A 22,696-nucleotide genomic window follows, 5' to 3' on the forward strand; every position below is an offset into this window, starting at 1 on the left:
CAGGTATGCCACAGTTTAAACACTGGCAGCATTTTTGTGTGGGTGCTTTGTAGTACATAAATTGAGTCTTTTTTTTTTTTAATGTTTATTTATTTATTTTCAGAGTGAGCCCAAGCAGGGGAGGGGCAGAGAGAGAGGGAGAGAGAGAGAATCCCAAGCAGGCTTGGCACTGTCAGTGTAGAGCCCCATGTGAGGCTCCAACTCACAGTGAGATCACCACCTGAGCCGAAATCAAGAGTCAGCTTAACAGACTGGGCCACCCAAGCACCCCTAAAATGAGGCTTAAAATCGATGGCATCTTAAGATGTATGAAAAATAGTATAAGTTAGGGAGTGAGGAAATACATAATTTTAGGGGTTCACATCTACTCTTGGATATGTTTTCCTTGGAGAATTGAATAGGAAAAGATTTTTTTAAGTATGTATGAGTTATTCAGTCATTTATTGAGCGACTTCTATACACAACAAGGTCCTGTCCTCTGAGAACGATGGGAGGAATATAGGAAACGAGGCAGTCTCCTCTCTTTTCTCCTAGTTTATTTAAGTGTCAGGGCTCTCACTGGGGAATGACACTCTCAAAGCGAAATTCCCTTTTTAGAAAGCTTAAACCCGACCAATGACTCTCAAGTAGTTTATCAACCACATAGTGCACAACACGTCCGCACAACGGAGAGGAGAAGGGGCTGCGTGAGAACTTTCCCGGAAAAGGCCGGCTGAGGGTAGCCGTTTCCCGCGGCGGTCTTTAACACCCACCAGATCTGCCTGGGCAGCCAAATCAACCGCGTGCTCCTCCCCGCCCAGCCCCAGCCGCGACGTCCCCCGGTGTCTGCCACCCTGCGACTCGAATTTGGCCGAACTGTGCCAAACTCCCGTACAATCTTCCCAGAAAGCGCGAGGGATGCCTTCGGAGCACCCGGGCCGCCCTCGGGAGGCAGGCGCCGGAGCCGTGCCGGGGGCGCAGGGAACGCGCGGCGGCCGCGACCCCGGGGGAGGCTGCGCAGGTGCTCCAGCGCCCGGCGGGGCGGAGAGCCGCGGTCAGAGGACAAAAGGTTGCAGCGGTGCGGGGCGGGAGCGGCGAGAAGCTGCGCTCGGGCTCGGCCTGACGAGTTCCCCTCGAAGTCAGTCTGTCCGCGAAACCGTAAGTGCCCCACGCAGGAAAAGACTAACTTCAGCAAATAAAGGGAAATGAATTTGTAAAAATGTCAAAAAATCTGCCCAAACAGAAAGGCGCCTTCTCATTAGGGGCTACCTTGTTACTGCAGGATAAACTTTGCAGTCCACTCTCCCTAAGTTAAAAAACACGAGTCACTTTGAAACTTTCAGCTAAAGACCCAGTTTCCGAAAGGGCAGCAGCGCTCGGCCTGAAGGGGGGCGCTTTGGCTCGGGTCGGGAAGGTGTCGGCCGGGGCCGTGGGGGCCGGCGCCCCGGGGCGCATCGCTGCTTGGAAGTTCACTGCCGACGCCTTTGCTCCCCAGGAGGGTCATGAGAAGCTAAGGCAAAAGCTCCCGAGGCCGCGCGGCCCTGTTCCGAGGACCCCGCCGGTCTGAGTCACTGGGAGTTTGTCGGGTCAAAGGCGCCTGGAGGAAGAACTGTCTCGGTTAGATTCCCCCGCCGGGCAGTGGCCGGCTGCCGGGACCGGGGCAGGGCGGGGCGCGCGGTGCGGCGCACCGCGAGAGGCCGGGTCGCCGAAGCCGGGGACAGCGGAGCGGCGGCCGAGGGGCTCACGGGGAGGGGGAGGGGGAGGGGAGGGGGAGGGGGAGGGGAGCGCGTGGCGGGCGGCCAACGCCTGGACGCGCACACTCGGCGCCGGGGGGCGCCCTTCCCCGCTCGTGCGCCTTGGCTCCTGCGCGCCCGGGTTCCGCCCCCCGCCTCCGCCTCCGCCTGCGCCCTCGGAGAGGCACCGTACACGCCACCAGACACTCCGGCCAGTGGGGCGACGCGGAGCGTCCTCCCTCTATCTCCGGGCAGTGAGCGCTCTGCCCGCCCGCGCGTGCGCCCCGGCGGGCCGCTGGACCCCGTGGCGAGAGGGAGAGCGCAGGGAACCCGAGCCGCTCGGAGGCGGGGCCGTCTGCCCGAGCCGCGCGGAGCCTCGGGACAATGGGGCCGCGGCGGCTGCTGCTGGTGGCCGCGGGACTCAGTCTGTGCGGCCCCCTGCTGTCGGCCCGCACCCTAGGCGGCAAGTCCGGTGAGAGCTGCCCCGGTATTCCCTCCCTGCTCGTTGTGGGCCCGGCAGCCAGGGCCCCCCGCGGGAATGGAGCGGGCGGGAGAGGGGACCGAATGGGTACAGGCTGCGCTTTCCCCTCGACGGCGGTGCCCTTGGCCGCACCCTTTGTCTCAGGTTGCTCCGGAAGCCAAGCAGCTATTTGAGCTGAGATCCAGAGTCTCCCTCAGTCAGATCCGGGCGGGGATTATGAGCCATGCTCCTTTGCACTTGGTTTCGGAGGATGCAGCCTTCTGGAAACGTGGTGTTGGATAGGGAGGAGGAAGAGGTGGTCACATTTTCCTGGGGAAGCCTGAGGCCCCTGGCCCCTCGTTGCTTTTGTTGTCACTGTGTGACCTGTTTCTCCCAGGACCGCCTCAAAAAGAACGGGTCTTGGGTTGCTCCACCAGTCTACGTTCTGGCCTTTTCAACATAAAGTGGAGAAGCGCTCCCGCTGAAGTTTTGTTTTGCTGGAATTGTTTCTCTTGCACATATTACGGGCGAGGAAAATGGTGTAGAGAAAAGCTAAGGACCGGGGACTTTTAGTAGAAAATCAGTATCAGCAGCTTCTGACACGGGCCGTGTGTATGGGGAGGTGCTCATGGTGCGGAATGTATGGTGATAACAGGATAGCCACAGGATGGCAGTGGCAGCGGCCTCAGTGATGGTGCTGGTGGCTGGGAGGTTTTGTTACCCAGAACCCAGTCTTCCAAGCGAGCTGAGGAAAGAGAGATCCTCTCCCCAGAACCTGGCTCCCTTTGACACTATGGGAGTTCAGTATTTCTGTTTCTGGCATGCTGCAAGGAGGAGGTTGCTTACCAGAATATAATTCTCGCCATTAGTGTGTATTTTTAAGTATCTGGCTACTTGACCAAATAAATGTATTTTCCAAACTCCCCTTACCCCTAAAAAGCAGGACAGAGAAGTTGTTTTTAACTGGTAAAGACACTAGTTTGAAGCTGAGCGGGGAAACAATGTTTCAGGTTCTTCATAGCGATAGTACTTTATAAGCTTTTAGCCCCCTCCCCCCCATTTTTTTTCATGTACAAACAGATTCTAGCTGGATTTCTTATGGGTGACAGATTGTGTACTTGACATTGTTTTCACACTGGAACCTAGTGTAGGTGCATCAAGAAAAAGGTGGTGGGGTGCCTGGGTGGTTCAGTTGGTTGAGCATCCTACTCTTGGTTTAGACTCAGGTCATGATCCTAGAGTTGTGTGATCGTGCCTCTGATGGGGCTTCTGACCAACAGGATGGAGCCTGCCTGGGATTCTCTCTCTCCTTCTCTCTTTGTTCCTCCCCTGCTCGAGTTCTCTCTCTCCCAAAATAAATAAACCTTAAAAAAAAAAAAAAAAAAGAGTAAGGGGCACCTGGGTGGCTCAGTTGGTTAAGCGTCCGACTTTGTCTCAAGTCATGATCTCACCGTCTGTGAGTTCAAGCCCCATGTTGGGCTCTGTGCTTTCAGTTCAGAACCTGGAGCTTGCTTTGGATTCTGTGTCTCCTTCTCTCTCTGCCCCTGCCCACTCAGTCTGTCTGTCAAAAAATGAATAAACGTTAAAAAAAATTTTTTTTTTTTTTTTAAAGAATAAGAGGTGACAAAAATAGTGTTTTCTCTGCTCTGCATCTTTGCTCAGGGTGAGTTTGGACACGGTGCTTTTGGGAAAAATAAAAGCTTCAGATAGAGGCCCAGTTTTGCAGGAGCTAGCCAAGCTGCTGTGGATAACTGGCATTATCTCCTGGGGTGTTTGAGGAAACATGGAGAACTGAGCGTTGTGTGTGGTATTACGTGTGCTGTATTATGTGACTTTGTAATTTTATTTTGGGACAAGTTGTTGAGAATACAAATTGTTGTTTGTGATTTGGATGGTAGGGTTGGGGACAAGTTTATACAAGCGCTGACCCACTGTAGTCACCTTTCCTCGCAGTGGCCTTGGGGGAAGATTCTTGGTCTCTGTTAAGGAGTAAAGTTAAGGCTGCTGTTTGTGCTCTGCTTTCTTCCTTATGAGCTGAGAAGGTGCATGCTAAGATGGGCTAGCCGGTGTGGGTGGATAACTGAACACACACACTGGCTCATTTGTCTACAGTGGATTCTGGAACCACTTGGGGAGGGAAAGAAGAAGGGACGCCGAGGGAGGAAAAGGAGCTCAGGCTAAGTGTCCTATTCCTTGTCAGACCATGGGTTGGGAGGCATTTGCACTTCAAAGTATCTTAATTTTACCCTGTCAGAACACTTGGTCAAGGCAGATGTTTATCCCGTTACCATTCTGAAACTAAGGCTCAGAGACAGTATACCGAAATTCCAAATGGGGGAGGGGGCCCTGCATGCAGGAAATAAGTGGGGCTTTGTCTTTAGAGAGTTTAAATCACTAATAAAATCAACTAAAAATAGGTCTGCTTTTTCTTATCACCGTTCACAGGCAGCTCTAAAGAGTATCTGTCATAACCGGTTGTATGCGATCGGAGGAACTGTGAGACCCCAGGCATTGGCAAGCCCTCCAGGCTGGCCCTGCCCACCAGTTTGAGCTTTCCTGAAGCTCTTGGGACTTTTTGTCCCCACTCATGTTGGCATTTCCTGCACTGTCACTATGTGGGTATCTCATCTCTCCAGTTAAGATTATAAACTTCCATTTATCCCCAGGGAGTCTAGAACCAGTGTTCATTCAGCCGACATTTATTGAGAAATTCATGAGTTCATTAACTGGTTTACTTTCCTTTGTCCATGCGATGTAAGTGACATGACTTGCCTTCATTAAAGAGGGCCAACATCCAGGGGGTGACGTTTGTAAATTTTGTGAGGATCTGGAGGGTGAAAGGGTTCGAGAACAGCTGGTGGTGACCATGGTAGAGGGGATTGGGTGGAAGATTCTACATGCTGCCCAACTGCCCAGAAGGTCAAGCCCAACTCCTTAGCATAGAGTGAGGTGCCCCTCCCCTTGCAGGATGGGTCCCCAGCCTCCATCCAGCCTCCTCTTTACATAACCTGTTATATTACCTATATTTCCCCCAGCCCCACCCTTCACTTCCTCCTCCAAGGAGCTCTGCTTTCTCTGGCTTCTATCCCCCTGCCACTCCCTCTGGCCAAAATGCCCTCCCTTACACCCCACGTATTCACATTTAATTAAAAACAGCCACTCTGTATCAAGCACCTACTACAGCAACATCTTGCTTAGGTTCTTTACATACACTTTCTTGTTTATTCCTTATGACAGTCCTTTCAGTAGATGTCATCTCCATTTTACAGGTAGGTAAACAGACCCCAAATGGTTAAGTCACAAGTCTAGCAAAAAATGGGTCTGGTATTTGACCACAAGCCTGTCTTTCCTAAGTTCTGGCTTTCTCTGTGCGCCCCCCCCCCCCCGGCCCCCTCCCCATAGAGAAGAAGCCATCCAGACCCCCTGTAGAGAAGAGTAACTCCTATGTTCTCCAGAAAACCTAAAGCGCAAAGTCTGCACCCCATTGGTCTGTAGCCCAGGCCTAGCACATGGAGGTGTTTAGGGAACATTTATGCTTAGGTTGTGGTATCCTACCATTTACTTTTGCAAACACGTGATAAGACAGGCCATAAATGCATCCCTACTCATGAATATGCTAATTAATTGGCTGTTACTGAGAGACTGTGATCTTAAGCCTAAATAAAAGGCACAAAACTGGACACTGATTCTACCCTAAGCAGACCAGAAACCTCTGTAAGATTGAAAGCCAAATTTCTTAGGAAAAGCAAGAGTCGCCTTCTACTCTAAAAATCTACCTAAATTAATTTCTTCCTTCTCTCCCTCCCTCTTTCCCTCGTTCACTTTTTTCATCCCCTATGCCTTTGATGTTTATTTTTATAGGACATATAGAGATAATAGGTTCCCCCTAAATTAGTCCACCCTTCCTTTGTGTGAGGGAATGTTTCTGAGGAGTGGGGGCCCCTTCTCAGGAATATTCTCATGTCCTCTCTGCTGGATGCCTTTGCACCCCTCTCTCCATCTTTCTAATTCAGTATTTCTCAGCCCTTTATGTCTAAATGGATTGGTGTGCTGTGAACCCTAACTTGCACTTTCTCACCAGCTCTGAATTTGCTCCTTTTCCAAAATGCTTCTGGCCAGCCGTCCTCCCACTGCTCTCTCTGCCCCTTCCCCCTCCCTCACTCGGTTCATCTTTGTCCTTGTCACCCTCACACACTGGACCTCAGCTGAGCCTTAAGTGTGTGCAATTCCACAGAGACAATGGAATCCCCAAGACCCTTGGTTTCTAATCTTCCCCGCTCTCCTCTCTTTAGACACACATTCCTCTTTTCCCTCAGAACTCCATTTTCTTTCTTTCCTGTATATTTTTAAATTGAGGTAAAGTTAACAGAGTGTTAAATTAACCCCTTTAAAATATACAGTTTAGGGGTGCCTGGGTGGCCCAATGGGGTAAGCCTCCAGTTCTTGATTTCGGCTCAGGTCATGATCCCCCAAGTTGGGCTCTGCACCACAGTAGGGAGCCTCCTTGGAATTCTCTGTCCTTTCTCTGTGCCCCTCCCCCACTCGCATGTGCACGCTGTCTCTCTCTCAAAATAAATAAACATTTTAAAAGATAATAAGGTACATAGTTTAGTGGTATTTAGTACATTTACGATGTTGTATAGCCACCACATCTGTCTAGTTCCAAAATATTTTCATCACCCCAGAACAAGCCCTCTACCCCTTAAACCCCCTTCTCCCCCCAGCCCCTGGCAACCACAGATTTGCTTTTTGTCTTTGTGAGTTTATCTCTTCTCTGCATTTCTTTCTTTCTTTTTTTTTAAGATTTTATTTTCTTTTTTAAATAATCTCTGCACCCTACTGGGGGCTCGATCTCACCACCCTGAGATCGAGTCACATGCTCCACCAACTGAGCCAGCCAGGCAGCCCTCTTCTCTGCACTTTGTATAAATAGCATCATACAGTATGTGGCCTTTAGGTTCTGGAGGCCTCCCCTCTCACTAGTTTTCAGGAGTGTGCAGGCTCCCCTGTGCTGTGCATACTTAGGAAATCATTCAGGAAGAGTCATGAGGAACCACAGTTTATTTTTTACTATGAGGCTGGTATTGGTTTCAGCATTCAGAAACTTGTTTATTTCCCTATTTTGAGGTTTCTGTCATTCTGCCTTTTGTCCTCTCTTGCTTATACCCAGAACTGTCAGAGCAAATAGCTCTCCCCATGGGCCGAGATTGTTTTTTCTGGGTATGAGCGTCCATTTCCTCCACCCCAAGGCATCCGATGAAGTTTTGTCACTTCAAGGCCATTACAGGCCTTTATGCATTCTTTATTTACTTTCAAAAGAACCAGCCTTTTGACATAACAGGAATAACCTGTAATTTGCACTTGAAAACAAATTGACTTAATTTTAAGAAAGGACATTATGTAATCTGTATTTCAAGTCCATGATGAATTAGAAGTCAGATATTAGAGTATTGTAGAATAGTGTTTTCCTGTATTTTCTTTTTTTTGCTAACAGTTAAGACTAAGAAATATACTTTATATTGTGACACAGTAGTTGTGTGTGTGTGTGCAATAAATATGCATGGGCAGTTGTGTATATACATAGACATGAAATAAAAGTTCTGCTGAACTGTACTCACCTTTACCGTGTGCTATGAAGTCCAGTATTTTCTACAGTATTCTACTTTTTCAAATGCTTGTTAAGCCTTGTAAATTGATTTCATAACCATTATCAAGTCTCCACCATCATGTAAAGCATAGTGTAGCAGGCTCAGTGAATTGTCCCATGGTTAGCAGAATTGACAACCTTGCTTGTTTTGTGAGAAGAGTTTGCTTTCCACGAAGTGCTGTTCATGATAGTTTCTCTCACAGTCAGGATTCCACGTTGTCTGAGTTCAGGTTTACAGACTGCAGTAGGACTTGGGTGGGTTTGGGGACGGAGACAGCTTAGTACCAGGAGGAACTGATTATTAACATCTTTTAGAGTGAATTAGTTTTCATTTTAGCTTGTTTTTATAGAGAGCAGTGTTCCCAGGATCTGGAACTCAGGGCTTCTAACTTTTGTGACTAAACAGGCTGGAGGAATGGGAAAAAACAGGGAATCAGAATTGTTCCCCGAGAGGCCTGCTAGTGTCCTAACCCCCCGTGTCAAGCCCTGGCCTCCAGGAGGCTCCAGCCTAGGACCCCACACGCTTCTCTTCTGTCATCTTTGTGCCTGTTCTAGCCTTGAGCGCCCCCACATTGAAATTTTCTGGTTGCTTTTATCTTGCGTTCCCCTGTAACTCCTCTCCCAGCTTCGTCTTAAGTTTGCTCTCCTGTGCTTGCGGCTGAGTCTCTGCCCCAGGGATGTGGGATAGAAGGGAAAGCAGCCCCTGATACTGGCAACCTTTTCTAAACCTTGCAATCAGTGCCTACATTATTCTACCTTTAATTCTGCTTTTCTCATAGCAGAGACTTTTGTTCATTGCTGCTTTTGCTCCTGCCCTATCTTGAACACTCTTTTAAAGATTAGTTTTTCTGGAATGCCTGGGTGACTCGGTCGGTTGGGCATGCAACTTTGGTTCAGGTCATGATCTCACAGTTTGTGAGTTCGAGCCCCGCATCAGGCTCTGTGCTGACAGCTTGGAACCTGGAGCCTGCTTCAGATTCTGTGTCTCCCTCTCTCCCTGCCCCTTCTCTGTTCACACTCTGTCTTTCTCTATTTCAAAAGTAAATAAATGTTAAAAAAATTTTTTTTCAAGAAAAAAAGATTGGTTTTTCTGTTTTGTCCTTGAACATCTCTGTACTACAACTGATGTGTCTGTGAGAACTAGGTTGTTAGCATGTGGTTGGTGTGTAGCCAAGGTCAGCAGGACTCCTGAATTCCCAAGCAGTGATCAAGAACATCATCAACTTAAGTTACATATTCACCTGGTCATGTACCGTCTGCTCTAGTTACAAGGAAGGGCACATTTATTTGTTTGCTGAAAAGGTTAGAGGAAAATAATTATACTGTTTTAGGAGTAGGTCATAAATCTCAAGTCTTATTTTTTTTTATTAAGTTAATTTGACAGAGAGAGAGAGAGAGAGTACAAGTGGGGGAGGAACAGAGAGAGAAAGAGGGATGGAGGGAGGGAGGGAGGGAGGGAGGGAGGGAGAGAGAGAGAGAGAGAGAGAGAGAGAGAGAGAGAGAATGAGAATGAGAATGAGAATCCCAAGGAGGCTCCACACTGTCAGCGAAGAGCCTGATATGGGACTTGAACTCATGAACCGCGAGATCATGACCCGAGCCGAAATCAAGAGCCAGCCACTTAACCACCCTGGCACCCCTCAGGTCTTTTAAAGAGACAGGGTAATGCGATATGGTTCAAAGGGTATGAGCTTCAGAGCCAGGAAGATCTAGGTTCAAATCCTGGCTCCTCCACTTCCTGTGTGACTTTGGATTAGTTACTTAGCCTATCTGTGCCTCTGTATATTGTCCATACAACAGGGATCATACTACTTATCTTGTAGAAATGTTAGATTTACGTGAGGTAAGTTACGAAGTACCTAGCACAGAGTAGGTGTTCAACACATGTTAAGTGTTTTTCATAACAACTCCTCCATATTCCAGAAAAGCCTTTGAGGACTTGGTATTGCATGAATTCATTAAATGTAAAACAATGTTCATTCACACATTCATGAACTTTTTTCCCTTCAAGACTAAAACAAAAGGAAAACAAGCAAAAACCCTTGTCCTTAGTTTCTAGGAGTAAGTAATTATGCATACAATATTTGTTGTTCCTTTTTTTTTTACCTTTTATTATGAAAACTTGCAAACATACCCAAAAGTGAACAGTATAATTATTCCCCATATTTTGTTTTACCTACACCTCACTTTTCTTCCTCCCCAACTGAACAATATTAAAGCAAATCCCAGACACATACATCATTTCATCCACAAATGCATTGACATATATCCTCAGAGATAAGAACTCTTTTTTTATGTATAACCATAACACCATTACATCGCCTAAAAAAATGAGTATCAATTTTTTGATATCATGCACTATTCAGTCAGCATTCAGATTTTGCTGATTGTCTCATAAGTGCCTTTTTACAGTTGTTTTGTTTGAATCAGGGTCAAACAAAGCCAACCGTTGCATTTGGTTGGTATGTCTTAAATCTCTTTTACTCTGTAACTGTTTCCCCTCTCCTCCTTTTTCATGGCTGTTTATTTTTCAAAGAAACTGGGTCATTTGTCACGGAGCCTCCCCTGCCCGCTGGATCCGGCCAGCTGCATCACATAGGGTTGGTTGTTCATCGTGCCAATCTGTCGCCTGCATTTTCTGTCACATGGTAGGTACATCAGCAGGCTTGATCAGATTCGGGTTTGGATTTTTGTAAGACTAAATCGGCAGTGGTACTGTGTACTTCTGATGCATCTCAGGATTGCCTCTCTTTTTGTGATCGTGAGATTACTCAGTAGGAAAAAAAAAGAATGAAATCTTAAAAAAAAAAAAGATAACTCAGCCGATTCAGGCATTTGTTTGCTTGCTTCGGCTGTTATGAAGTTTTCTATCCACCTCTCATCCAGCGGCTTTAGTGACCACTCCTGATTAGACTGAGTCCCTTTTTTCACCAAGAGCTTCCAAACGATGCTTTCCTAAATCTGTTATTGTTTCTGCGTTTGTGAGCTGGAATTATTTTATAAAAAAGAACCTTCTCTCATTGGCTGTTTTGTTTCCCTGAAAATACAATTTATATAGAAAAGGCAGGGTAAATGCTTGAATCTTGCTTTTATTTACCAATTTTTGTACAGGGTCCCCTCATTTCCTCCAGAAGTGACCAAAAAGGTTTCATTTTCCTTTGAGGATCATTATGAACTCCTGGACCTTAACATATATGACATATTTCACATGTTTTAAGTCACTCTTGTCATTCATTATTCTTTTGGTGGTCAGTTGTCACACCTTGGCCAGTGAGAGCCCAGACTCCAGAGTCGAACCTGACCCTAATATTCTTTTTTTTTTTTTTTGACCCTAATATTCTTTAAAGAATAGAGATTCAGCTAGTGTATTTCTTACCCCACATCTGGAGCTAGCCATTTCTTTCAGGAGCACTGGTTCTATGTATTGGAAAATGGTGTGTATTTGCATTTGAGGCAGTGGAGTATTCCAGTAATTTTGCTGTTTGTCATTTGATGGAATTAATATGTTTCTGTTAATTTTCCATCAACTTCTTGTCTACTTCTCTTTAGTCTGTAGTGTTGATTCACTTGTGGAGAAGTGCAGGGTACAGCTGTCCTGCTCTGTGTGGGAATGTGGGCAAGGTCCTGAGACTTCTGCTTTGCTAATTGCTACAAAGCAAAAGCCCTGTAGGCCGGAGCTCTGAGTCACAACCAAGGCTGGTGCTTCAGCGGAGGCTGGCATGGTGTAAATTCCAGGATCCCAAGGGACCTTGGTACCGCATCTAGTCACCACTCTGCTTCCACGCTAGATCTCATCAAAGATGAATGAAGCATGGCCTGACTTTCTCCAGAGTTAGAGAGTCCGTATTTAAGCATTTAGCAGTGTGCTGTATTGAACCACAAAACGACTGTAGGGTCATTTAAGAGAAACCTAAATTGAGTGAAACTTAGCAAGGAGTATGAGAACTGATTTTAGGACTTGAGCTGCTTTTTGTGTGTTTGAAACCATAGCTTAACAACAAAACCACAGATGAATTGAGAGAGTGTTTGGCACACTGACAGGCGCTTTCTCCTTGACCTGTGAGCTGTGCCAGGATGGGAGAAAAAGGGAGATACTCAAACTGAATTTCAGCCTAAGGGGCTTGAGTTAGTTGGATATGTCTATTTATTTGGAATTGGTTTTGTTCTTTCTTTGATGCTGGTATATACTTAAATCAAAATTTTTTTCCTGACATTTTTTAATTCCAGAAAAACCAAAATATCAAACCTATAGTAGCAAGAAAAGGTGACGCCTTAGGTAATGATATTTAATCAGGGGATTATGCATTCCTCCTGGGCTCCAGCCTGTAAAAATGTCATGTCTCAGTGGGTATAATGTTTCCGTTATTACTGCCTAAAAAGACCTAGCCAGGGAAGAAATTTTTTTAAAGCAAATATTTAATGCCAGGGTACTAAACATAGAGTAAAACCCAACAACAGTTTTATTTTCAGATGAAGAGATAGTGTCTAAGAGGCTTAGTTATAAGTGCTCAGTAGTTTTCAAATTAGGTCATTCCTCTAGGTAATGTCTGAATTCGTACCTGTCTGTGCGGGCCTGCGTGTGTGTACTTTTTCCCTCCATGCATGACAGAAGTCCTTAATCAGGCCAGGTTTCCAAACTGCAGAGTAAAATTGTGTTATCTTTAGGTTCTTCTGGGTCAGCTTTTTTTTTTTAAGTTTATTTATTTTGAGAGAGAGAGAGAGCGAGAGAGAGAGAGAGAGAGAGAGAGAGAGAGAGAGAGAGAATATCCCAAACAGGCTCCACACTGGCAGCACAGAACCTGACATGGGGCTTGAATTCACAAACTATGTGGTTATGACCTGAGCCAAAACCAAGAATCGGAAGCTTAACCAACTGAGCCACCCAGGCACCCCGGGTCAGCATGTTTAAGGACACTTATCTTTGTGGTATTAAAATACCAGAACCCATTCATTCTTTTCCTTCAGTTCTGACTTATTCATTATGACCCCGAGGTAGCCTCACATCCCACAGGGGCTATTCTTAGTGGTGTTAGGCCTCCATGTGACTGGGTCAGTATGCACACAGATTAAGTTAGATGCATCACAAAGGGAAGAAAGTTATACTTCCTGAAAAGGCTGTGAATTTGAAATTTGATTTGTATCTCTGAATGCTGGGGCTATATACTTTACAACCTGTTCATTTTCCTCATCACACTGAAAAATTAAATATTGCTAAACAGTAGGGAAGAGGTGCATAGATTCCATTTTAATTTAAAATAATTGAGAGTGGGGGCATGTGGGTGGCTCATTCACTTAAGCATCTGACTCATGATTTTGGCATAGGTCATGATCTCACAGTTTGTGGGATTGAGCCCCACATTGGGTTCTGTGCTGGCAGTGCAGATCCTGCTTGGGATTCTCTCTCCCTCTCTCTCTGCCCCTCCCCTGCCCATGCGTGCATGTACTCTCTCTCTCTCAAAATAAATAAGTAAACTCTAAAAATAATGAGAGTAAGCAAACAATTGAGTCTAAAAGCAAGCTTCCCTTGAAGTGAAAGGAGGATGATATTAATTTCTTACACTGATTAATTTTTATAGTTTACAAAGTTACCATATGTCCTAATTCACATGGGATGCACCTGGCTCCAGATTTGTAGGCCAGACAGGTATATGAATCCCATTTTTATGATTCTGAGACTGAGTTCGGAAAGGTTAAGTGATTCCTGACAGAGCCAATATTAGAAGGCAAATCTGGGAATAAAAGCCAACTTAAGGAGCACCTACCATGTGCAGGATGCTAGAGATTCAGATATTCGTAGGAATGGTTTCTTACCCTTGAGGAATAATCGAGACATACATGTTTCCTCAGAAGCTCATCCCTGGAGACATTTGTCCTTCCTGGTGACAGATCTCCCCTTCACGCCAGGCCACCCCTTCACCCCCAGGGGCCCACTTAGGACCTTGCTGAGGTAGCCTCACCTCAACCTGTCACCTCCAGTCCCTGTTCTCCTCTAGCTGTGCTCCTTGTTTTGGAAATAGATGCCAATTGATGGTATTTTATTTTCTAGTTCTAGAATTTCCGTTGGTTGATTTCTTTGCTGATAGTTCCTATTTTTTCATTCATTTCAATGAAGTAGTTCCCTTTAGTTCATTGCAACACATCCTTTAAAATCCTTATCTGCTAAGTCCAACATCTGGATCATCATGGGATTGGTTTCCACTGATGATCGTTTTTCTTAAGACTGGGTCACATTTCTCTGATTCTTTTTGTGTCAGATGATTTTGGATTATATCCTGGACATTGCCATTCTACAGACTCAGGATTTTGTTTTATTTCTCTGAAGAATTGTGGTGTTTTTGCTGTAGCAGGCAATAAATTTGGTTGGATTCAAACTGCACACTCTCCATCTTGAGCAAAAACACCGCTTCAGCTCTTCTGTCTTCAGCAGGGCTGCTTTTTACACTAACATGTACGTGATCCCAGAGTCAGCCACAGGCCAGGGCAAATGCACATTGGAATTTAGGACTCCCCTCTCTGACTTTTTTCCTTTCTAGAATTCTCTCCTCACTTTCAAGTGACTAGAATGGCCCTGAACTCTGTCCTCTGGTTCTTCAGGCCGGAAACTGGGTTTTTTATCTCAGTTTTAGCTATCTTCTGTGCCACTGATTTTGGCCTTCCCTCAAGCTAAACAAGAAAGTCAAGAAAACTAGAAAGTCACTGGACACCATCCTTTCTTTCAGTATTCATTCCTCCTCTCCCCAGTACTACTTGATGAACCTAAATGCCTTCAGGTCATTGACTGGAGGGAGGCAGAAGGTCAAGAGTTCGTAATTTTTATCTAAGGGATGGTTGGGTCCGGTGGGACACTTCTCTCTTCTGTTACATTATGCCTCTCTCTGTAAGCGTTTGTTTGCGCAAAGGGTCCACCACTGAAAGATGAGAACAAAAGTTTGACAATTCACTGTATTTATCAATTTGTAGCCAGATTTTAAGTCTCTAACATCACTTCTCAGGGACCTGCATGTCCAGCCATTGTTGAGGCCACTTTCAGTGATGGAGGCTTTGCCCTTCTTCCTCTGTGGTTTCTTTCCCAGTTGTCAGCTTCCCAAGGCCCAACAAAGGCTCTTTGTCCATGTCTCCCGAATGGCAGAATTTTAGCCAAAGCTCTCCAGAAGGAACAGCTGGTGGAGTTCCAGCAGCTCAGTGTGGCCATTCTTTGATGAACACTTTCATTGGGTGCTTTTGGTGGAAGATGATGGTAAAAGGAGGAAGTCTGCAACTGAGCCTTTATTTTGACTTCTGGTTGACACTCAGAAGAGCCTAGTTAGCCTGGCATCAGCGTTGATGCAGGTAGCATTCTGGAACTCAACTGAGGAAGGCCATCAGCCCAGAATATCTGCTCCTCCACAGACCTGCTCAGGAAGGAGAAGGAAGATGACCTAGGTGGTGTGCACCTTGTGGTTATATTAGAAAATGACCCAAAGGGCTGTGGTTTGGGTCCAAATGTGATGAGACATTTGGGACATCCTACTGTGTAAACAAACTGAAGATAGTAGAGGAAAACTCCTGTCACATGGACAATGGCCATGGAAATGGGAGTCCTCAGTCCTACTCTGAGTTTGGCTCTAGCTCCATAACTGAGGAAGTCCCCTCACCTTCCTGCAGATGTTTCCATTGGGAAGGATGGGTTTCAAGGGGTGTCTGCAAACTAAATGGAGAAAATACACACACGAAGGCCTGTGGAGGAAAACGAAGTCATAGAGCCTGGGAGTGATTTGTTTATAGAGGCGGCAGGTAGTGTGGAAAAGAAGTCGCTGCTGTTTTCCTTCACGTCAGGCCCTCATCCTTTCCTGATGCCTTCAGGGTATATCTCCGAAAACATATCATTCCCCTCTGTCCTTATTTTCCCCCCTCTGTCATTCTGAAGAGCAGAGTTTTAAGTGTTTGCTTGTGCCAACAAAAAATGCTGTACAGTATTCTGAGTCAGCTAATTCCCTGATACGATCTGTAACCCATTGTGCATTACTTGCTTTTTACTACCCACTCTCCTAGTAAGAACACAAAAAATAAAAATAAAATGTACTCTCTAGTTTGCCTTTTTAATTTGTTCTCTTTTCGTTTCTTTCTTTCTTTTTTTTTTTTTTTAAGAGTCAAAAGCACCCAATATTACCGTGGACCTCCGGTCATTTTTTTTCAAGAACACCAACGACAGATTTGAACCATTCCCACTGGAAGACAATGAGGAGAAAAACGGAAGTGGGTTCCCTGAAGACAGTTTAAGCTCCATCAACAGAAGCCATCCTCTTCAAATACCGTCTTCTCTGCCCATCTCGAAAGATGCCTCAGGATATCTGACCAGTGCCTGGCTGACGCTTTTTATCCCCTCCGTCTACACTGGTGTGTTCGTCGTAAGCCTTCCTCTGAATGTCATGGCCATCCTCGTGTTCATCCTGAAGATGAAGATCAAGAAGCCTGCTGTGGTGTACATGTTACATCTGGCCACAGCAGACGTGCTGTTTGTGTCAGTACTCCCGTTCAAGATCAGCTACTACTTCTCCGGCACTGATTGGAAATTTGGGTCCGAGATGTGTCGCTTCGTCACCGCAGCGTTTTACTGTAACATGTACGCCTCCATCATGCTCATGACAGTCATTAGCATTGACCGGTTTTTGGCTGTGGTGTACCCCATCCAGTCCCTCTCCTGGCGCACTCTGGGAAGGGCCTCCTTCACTTGTTTGGCCATTTGGGCTATGGCCATCGCCGGGGTGGTGCCTCTCCTCCTCAAGGAGCAAACCACCCAGATGCCGGGGCTCAACATAACCACCTGCCATGACGTGCTCAATAAAACCCTGCTCGAAGACTATTATGCCTTTTACTTCTCAGCCTTTTCTGCTGTCTTCTTCTTTGTACCGCTAATCATTTCCACAATCTGTTACGTGTCTATCATTCGATGTCTTAGCTCCTCCGCCGTTGCCAACCGGAGCAAGAAGTCCCGGGCTTTGTTCTTGTCGCTTGCTGTTTTCTGCATCTTCATCATTTGCTTTGGACCTACAAATGTCCTCCTGATTGTGCATTACTCATTCCTTTCTCAAGATTCCATGGCAGAAGCCACCTACTTTGCCTACCTCCTGTGTGTCTGTGTTAGCAGCATAAGCTGTTGCATTGATCCCTTGATTTACTATTATGCTTCCTCTGAGTGCCAGAGGTACCTCTACAGTATCCTATGCTGCAAAGAAAGTTCTGATCCCAGCAGCTATAACAGCAGTGGTCAGTTGATGGCAAGTAAAATGGATACTTGCTCTAGTAACCTCAGTAATAGCATATACAAAAAGCTCTTAACTTAGGAAAAGGGACTGCCAGTGAGTTGAAAAGAAAAGATTAAAAAAGTGAGTAACCTGAGGATTCTATTATTCCTTGCCAAAAAGGTATTTGTGATCAAAAGCAACACATCTATAATTTGCATGCCTCTTTCTTATGAGAGCCATTAATCATATCTATTAGTTATAGGAAAAGATAACAAGAATAGAAAACAGTGTTATTCCAAGAGTATTGCCAGTGCTACAGTAATAACTGAATGTCATTTTTTTATATATTTACGTGACTTACTATGTATATGTGTGTATGTGCATACACACACACACGTATTTGAATCATTTGGAGCGCAGTATAGAATAGGCACTTTGAAACCCTGTCTTTTTCCCCCCTAGGAAATAAACCCTAGTTTTCTGATTTTATGTGCAAAGTTTAGGTTGGTGGATGAACATCTGAAGATGTTCATTAATAGGGAGGGATTCCGTGGTTTGGACTCATACGGCTTTTGCAAATAAATGTGTTTTGAAATTGTTCGACAGCAATGTTTAAGTTATTAAGGGATAAGACTCAGCACTATCTGTGTGTAGAAAAGGTTCTACTGTTTTTCATTTTAAACGTATCAAAGTTTGAATTCTTTAGATTATGAAAACAGATAGATGTCTCACGCCCTCTGTATGTAAAGCGAGAATGAACATAGGTCCCACGAGTGACCTTAGGTTGGCTTTCAAAGCAGCCTGCCCCGGATGGAGGACTCCAAGCAATAGATACAAAGGAGGGCCATTTCAGACACGAACTGGTCACACACCCTCCAGCTGAGCCTCCCAGAGATCAGACCCAGGGCCACCACCGTTACTTTCTCCTCCTGCGGTTCCCACAAGGGCTGGCTGTGAACTCTCTTGTCTGTTAGAATTTGGCGAAGTAGGTTTTACTATCCCAGAAGATAATGAACATAAAAGACTTTTCTCTGCCCGTTTTAAGAATAGAGAAGGAGGTCCCATTCACTTCCAGCAATTATCTCACAAGGACCATTCTCAGATGGAAACACTCATGGAGCAAACATGAACACACGTTGTGTGCTCTGGACACAATGATGGGTGCTGGGCATACAGAGTTGACTGCAACTGAGACCTGTCCTCAAAAAGAACGAAGTAGACCAGTACAGGGTGTGGTATGTGTATGATAAGTAAATATGTCCTTATCTAAAGAAGCTTTTTTAGCCCAGTGTAACCATGCAAGTTTCATACCAGCAAGGATCGTCAGTTGAAGAACTTTGAACATTTTGGGCTACTGCTTCCAATGGTTATAACTTCAGATGAAAACATAACACAATACAGGAATTACATTTTTAAAAGACAAGTCTTCCGTTCTACACTGGTTGAACACTATTTATTTACAAATGTTTTCAAAATTAAAAAATTTTTAAAGAATCATTTATGCTAGTTGGATGAGAAATAATAGAAATTAAAACTGACTTTGAAATCTAGGAAAATTATTCTTCTGTTTCCATTTACTTTTTTTTTTAAGAGTTAATAAGATGATTTTAAAAGCATTTTTTAACCCCATGATTCATATCAAGTACAGGAAATCCTCATGGATTTGACAAAATAATTTGAAAATTACTTTGAAATGTGTATTTTTTCCTTATGGAGCAATTTTGGCCTTTTAAACAAAAAAAAATGTAAAAAAATTTCAAGGCAAATGTTTACCTATTCAAAAGAGCAAACGCTTTCCAAATGCCATAGAATAATTTACATGAAAGAGCATAATGTAAGGATAAGCTAACGTTGATTTTATTTTTTTAGCATGGGTTTTATTAACTTAGTTACTATATTTTATTCAACTCAGTGGAGATTGTTTATTCAGTCTGAAATATTAATATACCTCTGACTTTATATGACTATCATTACTATGTTATCATTGTGTACTTATGTCATGTTTTTATGTTCTCTGTTTTTAAAAAAAATGTATATAACATTAATAAACATCAAAGTTTGCTTGGTATTTGTTTGGAATAAATTTTGACTGTATCTACCAGGGTCCTGGCAGGAAGGCCAGTCTTAGGGCCTAGCTGAACAGTATTTAATGAAGAGGCGATGTGCATTGATGTGGACAGGGTCAAGGGAACCTACAGGGGATGATGAAGCACCCCAGGGGCTAGCAGTTCGAGGATGCCTTTACACCCCCAGGTCTAAAGGCGGTGGAGGAGGGAATACTCTGACCTTTCCCTCAACCCTCTGACGACTCAATCGTGGTACCTCCTGGTCTTGCTTCTGGTCTTAACCTAAACTCAGAGGTCAAGGGAACCTGGGTGGCCCAGTCCATAAAGGTTTGCTTCTTGGAGCATGGAGAATGGATCTGAAAGAACAAAGGAATTGGAAGATGAACTTTCTGTATCTTTTTTTTTTTTTTTTAATTCCTTCTTAGGAGAATGGAAGGTTGTACCATTGAGAATATGTTCAGATTCCTGGGTTCTAGGCATCACGAACAGAATCTGCAGTTCTTTCCTAATGAAGACAGAAAGCAATGAAATGTCAGAGCCAGTAGGGTATATCGAAACCCCAAGAAGGATTGCCCTTGAATGACAGTCCTTTGCCATGTAATGCTCCCTGGGGCAGGGGGCAAGGAGGCAGGAGAGAGAATTAAAAGCAAAATATTGCCTCTAGGAGTTGAAAATCAGCAAGAAAAATTCTAGTAACATATTTCTACATTCATTGTCAACAAAAATTGTTTTCAACTGAATAAGAATTCTGTTAACACACAAAATTTTTAAGTTAATATACAGGCTTAAGTTTCTGAGGCCCACATGCTCCACAAATGTTTCAGGATTGGGTATGTTGAAGTAGGCCCAGCTCATGGCCACCAGAAATAGGATCCCTACCCTAAACAGAAAGTGACCTTTAAACTCTTCTGTTGTTATTTTTCAAAATAGGTTTGAAGTCAAAGCAACACATTTGAATTCTCTTTTTTAAAAAATTTTTTGAGTTTATTTCGAGAGAAACAGAGTGTGAGTGGGGCAGAGGCAAAGAGGGAGACAGAGAATCCCAAGCAGGCTCTGCACTGTCAGTGCAGAGCCCCATGTGGAGCTCGAACTCACAAAACCGTGAGAACATGACCTGAACCAAAACCAAGAGTCGGATGCTTAGCTGACTGAGCCACCCAGGCGCCCCTGAATTTTCATAACGGAAAAATGTTTGTTTTTTCCACCTAGTCAAAAATAGGATTTTTAAGGAAATAGAATATTTGGCTGTTGAATATAAATGTGGAAAATTTGAGGTTATACTTATGAATGTAAGAAATCGTTTTAAATGTTGGCATATCCTTTAGGAAGTCTTGAGCTCTGTGAGCAAGTGGAAAAAGTTAAGCAGTGTTTATGACCAAGCTTTTTAAGCATGTGAGGGCTGGACCCTCCACTAGAAGCTTATCTTCCCCCAGGTGTCATAAAAATTAAGCGGGAAAACCGTCATTAACAGTAATTTCCTGGCAGAAGTGGCATTGCTGGGTGGCTGTTTCTGGCAACATTACTAGACCACATGTGTGTAGAGAGTAACTGACCACAGGATCAACCTGTGTTTTATGAGCGAGGTGTGGTTAAGTAAGCCACAGTGCACACAGAAGAAATGCTTCAATGCAGTGATTCTGAGTCCTTGAGACCTTTTTAGGGGATGTATGAAGTCAAACCTATCTTAAAACACTAACGATGTTACTTGCCTTTTCCTGCTCTGGTTTTCTCACTACCATACAGTTGAGTTTTCTGGAGGCTGCCTGACACATGATATTGCAACAGCCTGAAAGCAGAGACAGTTAAGAAAATCTGACTGTCTATCCAACCAGCCATTAAAGAAGTTTACGAAAACAGAAAACAGTGCAACTCTCCTCAGAAAATCAATAATCGTTTGGGGAAGAAAATTTAAAAAAAAATATGTCACAGATTTATTGTTATTTCCAAGTGAAAGAAATCTTCTCAAACGTTCTCCATTTTAATGTCTAATATGGTAAATGTTGGTGGGTAGAATCAGTGGTTTGCTGTTGATCTCCAGAGAAAGAAAAAAGGCCCTGATTTGTAGCATTTGCCTGTTTCCATAGTGTAAATGCCCCCTCTCAGCTGCCAATTTCAAGCTTCCAGTGGTTTAACAGTTGGCTTCAAAAATTCCCGAGTATTGAATTCTGATACAAGCTGACTCCAACACACCACTGGATATAACCTACTTAAGTGAAAAATCTTCAGGGTCCTCAGTAATTCTTAAGTGTTTCAAGGTATCCTCAACCGAAGAAGCTTGAGAACCCTGCTCTTATGCAAGATTTACCAACTTTATTGCCTTCAAGAAGACAGAAACCAATCATATTCAGGGGCACCTGGGTGGCTCAGTCCGTTGAGCATCTGTTGGTTTCTCTTCAGGTCATGATCTCACGATTCGTGAGTTCAAGCCCCTCATCGTGTTCTGCACTGACAGTGAGGAGCCTGCTTGGGATCTCTGTCTCTCCCTCTCTCTGCCCCTCCCCTGCACATGCTATATACATATATATATAAAGACAGATAAATCTATCTATCTTCAAAAAAAAAAAGAAATTAGCCATAATTAGAAAGCACTTATAAGGGCAAACACTTGGTTCACAGCTACAAGCCACCACATTGAGTTTCTGGCAGCCTCACAGCTGAGGGGGTCAGCACCTTACAGCAATGGCAACTGACTCAAGGCAGCAGGTCCAGTGTGGCTTAGAAGTTAGTAAGCTTTGTGTGAGGTCTGTTTTGCAGCCAGCTGCTATGAACCACCCCTGGCAGCATCACTAAAGTGAACATCAGGCTCCATACTTCTTGTCATGGGGACTGTTGGTCTTCTGGAAACACAGAAAACCAGAGGTCAGATTCAGAAGCATCTTGGAATTTAGATAACACAGTATGTTTTCAACCAGCTGGCTATATGCTCACAACTTCAGGAAATGACTCATAAGCACTGTGGAGATTAGCTTTGAAAGCTGCATTTATAGCCTGAACACATCAGGTGGTGGCAGGGCCAGTCTGCCTCTTTTGCCTGTTTTAATAACCACAATATTGGGCCTTTTTAGCATGCTGCTGTGTGACCCATGCAGGGAAGTGAGAACGTGAACGAGGGTGGGATAGGCAATACTATGATGCATTTAAGAACAAGACCCTGGGATGCCAGCCTGGCTCAGTCAGTAAAGCATGAGACTCTTGATCTCAGGGCCTGAGTTCAAACCCCAGGTTGGGCTTAGAGCTTACTTAGGGGAAAAAAGACCTCAATTGATCAGCATGTTTTTGTTGTTTAGCTTCCTATCCCAAGATATATAATTGCTCTTGAAATTGGCCTACACGATGCCAAAAAAGAATTTATTTAATGTATCCCTGTTTGCCAGGAGCTAACCAGGTTTTGGATTTAATCATAACATAGAATGCTTTGTTAAGAAGCATGGATTTTGAAGACCTCAAATCTTAGCGTTTTAGCACCTCTGCCTTGTTAGAAGGAAGTTTTGGAAACTTTAGGTCAGTTCTCATCTCTGGCTGCACATACAGTCATTGGAGAGCTGTTAAACAATTCCATTGTTCAGTCCCTACCCTTGACCAACATG

At 44.5% G+C, this 22,696-nt stretch overlaps 1 protein-coding gene across 5 annotated transcripts; it reads left to right on the plus strand.

The window, feature by feature from the left end:
- The first annotated feature begins 736 nt into the window (after positions 1 to 736).
- Positions 737 to 19,111, plus strand: F2R (coagulation factor II thrombin receptor). 5 transcript variants are annotated; one of them, XM_049649673.1, is made up of 2 exons: positions 737 to 1,137; positions 15,947 to 19,111. In XM_049649673.1, exon 2 carries the CDS (start codon positions 16,228 to 16,230, stop codon positions 17,140 to 17,142), a length of 915 nt encoding a protein of 304 aa, XP_049505630.1. In that variant the 5' UTR covers positions 737 to 1,137; positions 15,947 to 16,227; the 3' UTR covers positions 17,143 to 19,111. The 5 variants fall into 5 exon arrangements, 2 of the variants coding, with proteins under 2 accessions (XP_049505630.1, XP_049505629.1); XR_007461781.1 differs by lacking the exon at positions 15,947 to 19,111 and adding an exon at positions 10,356 to 12,500 and having other exon boundaries at positions 1,058 to 1,137; XM_049649672.1 differs by lacking the exon at positions 737 to 1,137 and adding an exon at positions 1,885 to 2,184.
- Positions 19,112 to 22,696: the final 3,585 nt, after the last annotated feature.

The sequence above is a fragment of the Panthera uncia genome (genome assembly GCF_023721935.1).
Source record: "Panthera uncia isolate 11264 chromosome A1 unlocalized genomic scaffold, Puncia_PCG_1.0 HiC_scaffold_17, whole genome shotgun sequence".
NCBI lineage: Eukaryota > Metazoa > Chordata > Mammalia > Carnivora > Felidae > Panthera > Panthera uncia.

Coding starts and splice junctions, on each gene's coding strand:
- F2R (XM_049649672.1), top strand. CDS start 2,097: ATGGGGCCGCGGCGGCTGCTGCTGGTGGCCGCGGGACTCAGTCTGTGC. Junction 2,185..15,946: donor CACCCTAGGCGGCAAGTCCG/GTGAGAGCTGCC, acceptor TTTTTTTTTAAG/AGTCAAAAGCACCCAATATT.